Raw genomic sequence first — 12,365 nt, forward strand, 5'->3', positions numbered from 1 at the left:
GGAACATCTTTGGCTAAATATCCCACTTTAAATTCAAAACTATTGTGTCCCAGACTGCGTTCATAACACCCCAAACCTGTTCCTTTCAATGTTCCTAAGCTCTGCGAATGTCATAGCTTTCTACTTACATGAATTTTTTAACCAAATTACTGTATAATACTGTTTCCTCTTAAACATCTTCTGAATCCATTCTCACTCTGTCTTCCTTCGATCTGCCTGTTGATACTGTCAGGCATTCTGGGGGCTCAGATCTCAATTTAGAACTAAGAAGCATTTCTCTTATAACTCTAAGGGCCAGGTCAATTTTCCTGAGTTTGGTAAATCTAGTCTTTCTGTCTTAAGTTTACAAAGACATTCAGCAATAACTCAAAGTGAGCTTTAAAATTGCTCATATTTTTGTTTTTATCTTATCCCTAGGCAGGTTTCCTTCTGGTTGGACACTGAGTACAAATAATTCCATTTTCAATGGCTATTTTTTTATATATAACATTGAAAAGACTATTGAAAACATCAGTCAAATGCCTACCAGAGTTTTCTCTGAGGTACTGTAAGTTGAATTTTCTTGAACCAGAATTCATATAAAAAAAGCATGTACATTTAAGTCACAGAAAATTCCAAATCTTACCTTTGGAGTCATCTGTCCCTTTATCAAGACATCCGTCATTTCTGGCTATTCATTAGGTGCAAAAGAACTTGTTATAGGTAGATTAAGTGAGTTTTATATGAACACTTAGTCCTTACAAAAGGTTATGTAGAATTTTCAACTTAATGTTTCCATAACCTGATGTAATAAAAAGAGTTTTATAGTGAATCAATTATTGATATCTACTGAATTAAAATAGGAATGTATTTTAATATTATTAAAGGTATTAACCTTTAATACCTTTAATATTATTAAAATTAAAATATTATATTTTATATTATTAAAAGCACTCTGGTGTTCCTGCCCTCCTTATTTTTAATTCACACTGTAAAAATTTGAATTACATCCCATCATTCATCCCAACTTAAACAACAGCAACACACCAACTATTATTTTACATACAAATCTTATGGTTCTGTTAGCATGATCTAGGAGAGCTGCCTGAATAGATAGCTGGTCCTGCTACATGCAGGAGTACAAACCAACTATTTTAAAATGAAAGTCTCCAAAATTCAATTACTATCATACATTAACAATTTCTTTAACTTGAAATTGTGTTACTTTTATTTTAATGATTAAGAGATTAAGCAATTAAATGAAAGTAGAAATTTCCTTATCCTGTTTTATTATTTTTTACATGTTAATTTTGGCCCCTATCAATTACTTGGACTCCCACTTAGCTATTTTGTACAACAAAATGACTCTGAATCTGAGTTGTTTCACAAGGACTCAGCCCCAAAGACAGGCATTCTATTGGGTCGTTTCTAATTGACATTGGCTGTGCCTTTTCATCAGGCTACTGAAGGGGGTAGGTTTTCCTTTGGTCACAAACGATGCCCTCATACAGGGTTATAGTGTGTGAGAATGGGTGGCTGTTTTATCCAGTGACCTCCCCCTCTATTCCTCCCTCAAAACTATCACAAACCCCATCATTAAACAAAAGATTTATATATAATGTTTTATAATACAATTTATAGTGGTGGCTATAATTAAAGGTGGCTTTGTTGCCACCTTACTTAAAATTCCTATAGCTTTAAGTTTTTATTAGAATATTAAACAAACTTCTGAAATGATCTGGATTCTTCTACCTTCTGCAGTCTCACTTTTTGTTATTCCCTCTACCTATACCCACCCCATCCCCATCAGTTTCCAGTTCCTTTAAAATGCTGAGCATTTTTCCAACTGTGTCTTTGTACATACTAATCCCTTTGTTTGTTTGTTTGTTTGTTTTCAAAAAAGAAGCATACATTTTATGTATGACATAAAAGTAACAAGCAAGTTTATTCATCCATAAATGTCTGCTTTCCTTTTTTCCCAGTTTTATGTAGGTATAGTTGACAAATAAAATTGTACATATTTAGGGAAGTCCTTAGTGGTCCATGGCCCAGGTTCAATCTGATTGGGGAACTAAAATCCAGCAAACTGTGACATGTGGCCAAAAAAAAATACTGTATATATTTGAAGTGTACAACATGGTAGCTTGATATAATATACATTATAAAATATTTAGCACAATCAAGTTAATTAACACATCTATAATATTACATATTTGTGTGTGTGTGTGTGTGTGTGGTAAAAATATTTACAGCCTACTCCCTTAGCAGAATTCAAGTATACAATACAGTATTATTAACTACAGTCATAACACTGCACATTAGATCTCCAGAGCTTATTTATATACAAGATTATCGCTGAAACTTTGTACCTTTTGATCAACATCTCTCCATGCCCCCCAATCCCCATTGTACTCTCTGTTTCTATGTGTTCAACTTAAAGAAAAAAATTTTTTAATTTCACCTATAAGTGAAATCACACAGTATTTTTCTTGTTTTCTGTATGGCTAATTTCACTTAGCACGATACCTTTCATCTGTGTAGATCACAAATAGTAAAATGTTGTTCCTTCTTGTGGCTGAACAGTATTTCATTGTGTGTGTGTAATCTCGCTTATTGATTTTTGCTGATTTCACCTGTGCTTTGGCTATCATCCAAAATATCAGGGAGGGTCAGGATCAATGTACAGGTGCTAGGAATTTTACAATTTATGCTCATACTTTTAAAACAATCTATTTTGAATTCAATTTTGCGAGTGATGCAAGATCAGAATCCAGTTTTATCATTTTGCTTGTGCATATTGTTTTTCCAATACCATTTATTACATAGACTATCCTTTCCCTGGCAGCACAGCTGTAAAGAACCTGCCAGCCAATGCAGGAGACACAGGAGAGGCAGGTTCAATTCCTGGGTCAGGAAGATGCTCTGGAGGAGGAAATGGCAACCCACTCCAGTATTGTTGCCTGGAAAATCCCATGGACAGAGGAGCCCAGCAGGCTATATAGTACATGGGGTCTCAAGAGTTGGACATGACTTAGCCATTAAACAATAACGGCAACATCCTTTCTCTATTGGTGCCCTTGTGGACCGTATATGCAAGGACTTATATCTTGGCTTTCTTATCTGTTCAGTTGATCCATGTATCTGCTTTTGTGCCATTCTATAATCACTGTACAGTTTTGATTACTATTGCTTTATAGTTTGAAATCAGGAATTGTGTTGTCTCTGGCTTTGTTCTTCCTTCTTTAGATTGCTTTGGCTCTTCAGGTCTTTTGTGGTTTCATACAAATTTTAGGATGAGTTTTCCTATATTTCTGAAAAACGCCATTAGAATCTTGATAGAGATTATATTGAATCTACAGATGGCTTTGGATTGTATGAAGACTTTAACAATATTCATTCTCCCCATGCAAGAATATGAGGTATCTTTCGTATTCCTCACTTTTTGAAAGTTTGCTTCACACCCCTTTACTTTTACAAAAGACTTACTTTAGCAACTATTTTCATTAACTGAAAGAAATCTGAAGAGAACTATTATATTGTGAAAAAAAAAGTGAAAAGCAAAAATCACATTCAACATTTTTGTTTTGCAACCAGATATTTAGAACAGTGCCTGCCCAGAGCAGCAAGAGTGGTACTATCAATTTCATTTCCCAGGAATTTCTCTCAGTATCTCAGCATCAAGTCATCATAACTTTGAACTGTGTCAGTGAGCATCTATGCTGTATCTCAACTTATTTTATGCACCTGTTGGTAAGATGTGTCTTAAGGTAATTTTTGCTTTAAGCCATTTTGGCTTATGCAAAGTTTTATAGTAATGCTGTACTTCTGGATAATGGGGAAACTGGTGTTTGCATCTTCATTACTTTTATCAATGTTTTATAGTTTTCAGCGTACAGATATTTCACCTCCTCTGCTTAAATCACGCCTTCCACCTTCCCCTGCTTGCCTGACTTCTCATGATTCTCATTGTTCTTAGAGAAAATTTTATTTCTTTCAGGGCCTTCCAAAAAGCCTAATTTGAAGCTGCTTTCCTTTGATAGTCTCTCTCCAAAGGCACTGCTTTTAACATTTGGGTTAGTTTCTGTCCTTTTTAAAATCTAATGCAATCTGAAATTACATGTTCATTTGGGTGTTTATATGATCGAGGCTTGTTTCCATCACTGGATTACAATTTCCACTAAATGGGGGACATATCGATTTTGTTCAATATGATGAAAAGAATACCTAGCCCAATGTCTCAGATATTAAATTGTGTGTCAAGCATTTTGCTAAACATTGTTGAATGAATGAATAATGATTGCTAGTGTCCACTCAGTACTCCGAATGTCCCAGAATATATGGACTAAACCAGGCTTAAAGAGACTAGCATTATATTACCTCCTCACTAAAGTGTTAGCTATTATTAAATGGTAAGTTAAGGTGTTCTAATGATCTGTACTGGAATAAGGGACTGATGAGTTCCATGAAATTACTTGTTCCAAAAGAATGTGACTAATTACATAACTTGGTGTCTTTTCTCTAAGAGGTTTCTGAAGACACTGCTTTCTGCTCTTCCTTTCAGAAATAAGCAGTTTTACTTCTCTGAACACTTGACTGGCTTCTAATTTATAGACATTGTGAATTATGCAACTAAATCATGCTTAACTCTCACATAACCTAAACCTGAATTCTTGACCCATGTGCAATAAGAGAATGGGGATTCATGGTATCTGGAAACTGTATTAGCTATCTTTTTTATTTTCTAAAAAAAATCTTTCTTTTTTTAAATTTTACCTCTACTTTCTCTGCTACTTATACTTCATAGTATTTTTATTCTGCAAATAATTTTGGAAACAACATATGTGCCTGTGTCCCACAGTAAAAAGAGCATGCAAACTTGAGTCTCTGAGTCCAAAGAATGTATCTCTCATACTAAAATTCTATGTTGAGAATTATATAAAAATGTAAATCTAGTGACATGTGAGTGAAGGGGTAACATCGAAGTGAGAACACAATCTAGAATCTAAGAAACCATGTAGAGCTCTGATGTTTTGATTCAGATGAAGAGTGATGAGTGTTTGACCCTCTGTGGTAAGGGGAGGGAATGCTCACTCTGGACTGATGAATCTAGAGGTTGTCTAGAAAAAGCAGTAGGATTTAAGGTCACAGTAAATATGGGAGGATATCAGACATCAGCTACCATTGGCACCCATCAAACACCAAATATAGTTATTCCTTGACTGATTCCATGACTGAATGACTCACTGTAACCAACTTAAGCATACTGGATTTGAAAAGACAATGAATAATGTAAACAGAGATACATTTTTGGCATCAGACTACATTTCTTTTGGGATATAAGAATGAAGAAGAGATTCGGGCCAGCAATATTTATGATTGGTCGAATTTCAAACCACATCTTAATCTGTACATACTTTTTCATCTTATTGGCCATGGGAATTTAGCTTCCTCTGTATATTCCTACTTAGAGGACTGTACCCATCCAAACTCGCTTGGTTTTTTAATGAGACTGAGTGAAAAATGAGCTTTGGGTTTCATCATCACCTTCTCCCTTGATCTAAAATAAACATCTGCACTCTGATTTTAGTCATTCATGATTATTTGCCATTTTTTTTCTAGATAAACATTGCTTATGCACCAAGAACATGCCAGAACCCATACTTGATGCCATCCAGAAATGGACTGAAGTATCCAAACTAAAAATCCAGAACCTCACAGAGTCATCATGGTAGAAGTCCTTTGCTCTGCAAGTTGTAGAAACTACTATGATGTATAAATCTTAAAAAAATCAGATTCTTTAGAAACATCTTTATAGAGAAAAAAAGATGTTGATTATTTTATTGTTTTCCATTTAAAGTTTTATAATCAGTTTGAAGAAATTGAAAATTTTTTGATTCCTAAAATCAAAAAGTTCCCTAGACTAAAAATTTGTGGGTTTTTTTTTTTTTTTTTTTTGTAGCTGGAATGGCAGAGAAGATTTCTGCTTAAAATAATAAAAAAAAAAAATCACACTTTTGATTAATAAGAAATTTTTTTATCATTCGCTTCTCTGGTGTCAAAGTGACAGATTTAGTCTTTAAGGTGGACTAGGGACTTGCCCCTGCTCCTAGACTTCAGGCATGTATCAAAAGGACCTCTTAGGTATGAGCAGAAGAATGACTTTCTCTCGTATCTGCTTAGTCTTTACTCCATAGACAATAGGGTTGAGGGCAGGTGGGATGACAACATAGAGGTTGGCAAACACAATGTGAAAGGTCTGAGGGACGTTGTGTCCAAAGCGATGTGCAAGGATGGAGAAGAACGCTGGTATATAGAACATGAGGATGACACAGACGTGGGAACCACAGGTGCCTAGGGCCTTCTGGCGAGCATCCTGAAAAGGGAGGCGAAATACAGCACAGAGGATAAGGATGTAGGAAACCGCAATTAGAATCGCATCTATAATCACTATCATGATGGGAACACAAAACCCGTACCAGATATTAATGGAGATGTCAGCACAAGCTAGTCGGGCAACACCTATGTGCTCACAGTATGTGTGAGGGATGTTATGTGTCCTGCAGAAGGGTAGACGATTTACAAGGAAAACACATGGGACAAAAACACAGAAGCTTCTGAAGGTGATTCCCACAGCAATTTTGACAATGGTCCTGGGGGTGAGAATAGTGGTGTATCTCAAGGGTGAACAGATGACCACGTAGCGGTCAAATGCCATGGCCAGTAGTATAGCTGAGTCCAGAACAGAGCTGTAGTGCAGAAAGAATAATTGTGTGAGACAGCCAGGAAAGCTGATTTCCTGGGGACCAAACCAGAAGATGCTCAGAGATTTTGGAACACAGGTGGTAGACAGTGTAAGATCAGTAATAGCCAGCATGGAAAGGAAAAAGAACATGGGTGCATGAAGACTGTGCTCCACTGCAATGAGGTAGAGAAGGACACTATTCCCCACAATGGCCACAAGATAGATGAGGCAGAAGGGGACGCTGATCCAGACGTGGTACTGCTCGAGTCCAGGGATACCCAAAAGGGTGAAGGCACCCATGTTGTAGCCAGTTAGGTTGTATATGGCCATTGAAATCTGATTAACAGGTTCTGTGTCCTAAAACAAATTATATATAATTAACATATGCCAAGAAACAACTTCCCTTTGCTATTAAGAGGAATGCTTCTCTTTAAAAAGATTCTAAAATACTAGTACTTCTGATACTAAACACCAGGTCTCTCCAAAGTCTTCTTCACACTGCATAAAATGTTATTTCCATTTTAATGACTGAGTTTTGCCTAGGTTAATGTAACATGTTGCTGTATAGATATGAATATAGAGAAAAATAATCTAACTATAATCTGAGAAAAAATAAAATTAGAAAAGTAAAGCATTATTAAAAATTATTTACTTATTTTTTATTTGGGGCTGTGCTGGGCCTTTATTGCTGCGCATGGGCTTTCTTAGTTGTGGCAAATGGGGGCTACTCCTAGCTGTGGTGCATGAGCCTCTCATTGTGGTGGCTTCTCTTCTTGCGGAGCATGGCCTCTAAGGTGCGTGGGCTTTGCAGCTGCAGCATGTGGGCTCAGTAGTTGTGGTTCCTGGGCTCTAGAGTTGTGGCGCATGGGCTTAGTTGCTCCAGGGCATGTGGAATCTTCCCAGACCAGGGATCGAACATGTGTCCTCTGCATTGGCAGGAGTATGCTTATCTATTGTGCCACCAGGAAAGTCCAAAAAAGTAAGGCATTTCAATTGGAAAAATAAGGAGGCAATTTATAATTACAGGCTCCTCCCATAGACCAGTCTTATAAAGTATTATCTCATTTAGAACAATCTTCTGAGATTATTTTTATTCTCTTGATTTTCTTTTAACAGAAACTAAAACTCTGAGAGCTATCTTACCCAAGATCTCATATTTAGTAACTGGCAGAGCCAAGAACATTAAAGTCCGCAAACAACAACACTCTACCTCAGGTGACTTCTTCAATACTCCGTTAGATGAGAAGAATTGAGAAGAGGTAGTGGGCGTAGAGTTTAAGGAAAGACATAAACCTGTAACTGTAATTTGACGCACCAATCCTATTGTAGTTGCAATGATTTCCCTGACTCGAGAAAGTCTTGGGATTTGCAGACCATAATGTGCTCTGAGGCTGTGTTTAATGTCTCACCATGGAGGACAATCTGAGAGAGATATGTAGCCAGCCTCCAACACACCCTTAGGATTTAATACGGCAGTTATTTCAAATGTGCTTTGGATAAAGACAGAGATGATTTCTACTGAAAGAAATATAGAGTTAATACATTCTAAATTCTGAACCAAGATAAAAGCAAATAAGCAACCTCTATAGTAAGAGTTCTTTTCATTTGGAGAAGGAAATGGCAACCCACTCCGATATTCTTATCTGGAGAATTCCATGGGCAGAGGAGCCTGGGAGACTACAGTCCACGGAGTCACAAAGAGTCAGACGCAACTGAGCAACCAACGCTACTACTACCATAGTAAGAGTTAACAATTTTTGAGAACTCTCATTATACTACACAAAACTAAAGCTCCTTACATGAAATCATTTCTATGCTCCTCTTAACAATGACACAGATAAAAGCATTATCCACATTTTAAAGATGTAGCAACTGAAGCAGAGAGAAGTTAAGTAACTTGCCACTGCCACACAATGAGGAAATGGCAGAGCTGGGACTCAAACTCTAGGAGTCTTTTCCTAGACTCCTGTGTATATGACCAAAATTCTCTAAACAGTCTATGGAAAATTGTATATACATGACATCTGTACAGCAAAAGATTTAAGTTTTGGCACATAAAGAAAACAGCAAACTGGAAGCATATAGCAAATTAGTGTAATATTGAGCACATCACTTACGATTTAAAATGTAGATGTCTGGGGCTTCCCTTGTGGTTCAGTGGTAAAGAATCTGCCTACCAATGCAGAAGACATGCGTTCGATCCCTGGTCCATGACGATCTCACTTGCCCTGGAGTAACTAAGCCTCTGCACCACACCTGTTAAGCCTGTGCTCTAGAGTACTGAGCTCATGTGCTGCAACTACGGATGCCTGCATGCTCTAGAGCCTGGTACTCCACAACACAAGAGTAGACTCCACTTACCACAACTAGAGAAAAGCTGACATGGCAACGAAGACCAGCACAGCCAAAAATAATATAAAGAAATTTAAAACTTTTGTAAATGTAGCTTTCTGAATTCTTATACTTAAAAGCATAGCTATCAATGAAGTCTTTTAAAATAAAATCTGATTATATGTTGCTCACATGAAAAAGATCTAAAGCAAAGTACTCATGAAGGGTAAAACAAAAGGATAAACCAGGGAACATCAGACAACTTTATAGACAAATGACACAAATCTTATAAAATGAAAATAAGAAAAAGTAAAGTTTACCTTTCAATGTATTAAATGAAACAACAAATACTTTGCACTATTAAGAGGAACACTCCTAAGTGAAGGTGTAAGCCATACTGCCTGTAGATATCCATTCTTAGTACTCATTTAGCATAAATAATGTTTGTTAGAAATAACCTATTCATTTACCTAACTTTTTATTTTCTTATTATTATCTGTCACAGACTTCCTTGTAATTCCCTTTATTATCTGAAGATATATATCTGGCCATTATCTGCAACAAGTTTAACATCCTTGCCCTTTACCTACCCAAAATTTTCTTCTCAAAGTAGCACAGCATCATGCTGGATGACTTTATTTTGTTACTGATGATCAGCCCACCCAATTCCAGGGCCATATCTTTGAAGTATTGTAACCCCAGATTGACTAACCTCGTAAATCACAAATATGGTTTTATATCTGTCCTATGATGTGAGTCACCTATTACCAATCTGTTCCTGAAGAACCTCAATGCCTCTACAGCATTGACTTTGTCACTATCCCTTCAGTATCCATGTGTCTTTGCATCCCTCTTTATGTAGTTTAACATCTAAGAGTCATCATTTCAACTACTCTCTTAAAATTTTTGCTGCCCTCCCTCCACTGAGCTTCCATGATATGTAAATGGCAAAATATAGTTCCTAGATTAAAAAACCTAGTAAGTACTCCAGGTCATGATGGAAAAGTACTTCTTAGTTAAGTATATTTGTGTCCCCCAAATTTCATAATCATCAGCCTTAAACTTAATCCTCAATGCTGTCCAATGGTCCAACAACATGATCTTGTACAACTCAGTCTCCCTGTATGACCTTTTTTTTTTTTTTTTGGCTGCACCATGTGGAATCTTAGCTCCCTGACTAAGGATTGAACCCAGGCCATTAGTAGTGAAAGCACGAATCTTAACCACTGAACCACCAGGGAATTCTCTGGCTGTTTTCCCTACTCTCTTTTAAGCACATTCACCATCCCCAAATTCCTCTTTCTCAACAGATAATGTTTTATTTTACTTCACAGAGAAATTAGAACCATTAGATATTCCCTTGTGGCTCAGATGGTAAAGAATCTGTGTGCAATTCGGGAGATATAGGTTAAATCCCTGGGTCGAAAAGTTCCCCTGGAGAAGGGAATAGCAATCTACTCCAATATTCTTGCCTAGAGAACTCCACGGACAAGGGAGCCTGGCAGTCTATAGTCCATGGGATCGCAAAGGGTCAGACACCACTGAGCAACTAACACTTTCACATGTAAATCATGTATAGACACACTAGACAGCATATTCAAAAGCAGAGACATTACTTTGCCAACAAAGGTCCATCTCATCAAGGCTATGGTTTTTCCAGTGGTCATGTATGGATGTGAGAGTTGGACCATAAAGAAAGCTGAACTCCAAAGAATTGATACTTTTGAACTGTGGTGTTGGAGAAGACTCTTGAGAGTCCCTTGGACTGCAAGGAGATCCAACCAGTCCATCCTAAAAGAAATCATTTCTGAATATTCATTGGAAGGACTGATGCTGAAGCTGAAACTCCAATACTGTGGCCACCTGATTCAAAGAACTGGCTCACTGGAAAAGACCCTGATGCTGGGAAAGATTGAAGGCAGAAGAAGGGGAAAACAGAAGATGAGATGGTTGGATGGCATCACTGACTCTATGGACATGAGTTTGAGTAAGCTCCAGGAGTTGGTGATGGACAGGGAAGCCTGATATGCTGCAGTCCATGGGGTTGTGAAGAGTCGGACATGACTGAGAGACTGAACTGAACCGATAACTGAAAATGATGTATAGTGGAAAGTCCATGCAGCAAGGAAGACACAGCACAGCACTAAATAAATAAATTTTTAAAATTAAGAGAAAAAAAGAGACAGTCCTTTTATTCATACACAGAGAACCATGTATGTAAGCCTTTTGGAAGGATGCATCACAATTTATTGCATTTACTTGCCTATCATCTATCTTTCTTGAGGGTAAAGATTGTCATAGTCATAGTTTTATCTCCTTATTCTAGCTTAAAGTTTTACTGAATAAATGAGTAATGTTTACATTACTGCACACACACAAGCTCTTATTTGACATGAGTCTTTTGTGCATGTGCAGCCACATCATTCTCCATCCTACCTCTACTCTAGCCACCCTGTATTCATTAAAGTGCAGGTTAATGAATAAATAGCTAAAATAATGGGTTAATTAATTAATTAACAAACACACAACATATTTTTGCACATCTACCTAGAAGCACATGGAACATAGGGAAAGTCTACACAAAGTCACAGTACAGACACTGCTTAAGAACTCTGATTTTAGAGTCAAGTGTTCTGAATTTGCACTTAACCTCTGCTTCTTTTTTCACTATACTTAACACATTATTTGATTTCTTTAAAATGCCTGTTTCCTCATAGCATTTTCTGAAGAGATTTTCTACAGGAGAAACGTCCTCACCTCAATGACTGGAAAATAGTAGGCACTCAATAAATAGCAACTAGTATGTAATACCAACTAGTATGACAACAAATGGAGGAAAATGCACAGATAAAGCAGAAAGTGTCAAATCACAAAAAATACAGAGTGCTGTTCCAGTGTTCTGATCCAAGTTCCTAGACAATTTTGTTTCAGCTATTGAATTGTCCTCATGACAGCTCCAGTCCTGCTTGCTTCCTTTATTTCTCCATCCTTATTTCAGTCCTTAGACTTTATAATCTGGCTCCCTAGCCTGTGGACTATCTCATGGTGAAAGCTGGACTGAGCCCACCTTATCTTTTCTTGTTCCTCCTCTCAGGTCCTCTGTGTGTCCTTCAGTCAGCCCGCCCCAGGATCTGGCCTGAGTCATGACTGTGGCTTTCTAATCATACCTGACCTGTCCCCAAACCAACACTCACCAATCCCCAGCTCCTTCATAAGAATGGACAGAAACAGCACCCTTAAGGGGCCAATCTTCCTGGGATTTCAGAGGAGACATTCAGGCTGGTGAGCCCCTGAGGTACAGCAGGCATTAATC

At 37.3% G+C, this 12,365-nt stretch overlaps 1 protein-coding gene across 1 annotated transcript; it reads right to left on the reverse strand.

Moving 5' to 3' along the window:
* LOC102177643 (olfactory receptor 52H1-like) lies at nucleotides 6,104-7,051 on the reverse strand. Its single transcript, XM_005689896.2, has one exon. The coding sequence runs from the start codon at nucleotides 7,049-7,051 to the stop codon at nucleotides 6,104-6,106; it is 948 nt and encodes a 315-aa protein (XP_005689953.2).

Source organism: Capra hircus, chromosome 15, assembly GCF_001704415.2.
Source record: "Capra hircus breed San Clemente chromosome 15, ASM170441v1, whole genome shotgun sequence".
NCBI lineage: Eukaryota > Metazoa > Chordata > Mammalia > Artiodactyla > Bovidae > Capra > Capra hircus.

Excerpts from the sequence above, each read along its gene's own strand:
- LOC102177643 (XM_005689896.2), bottom strand. The coding sequence starts at position 7,051 with ATGGCCATATACAACCTAACTGGCTACAACATGGGTGCCTTCACCCTT.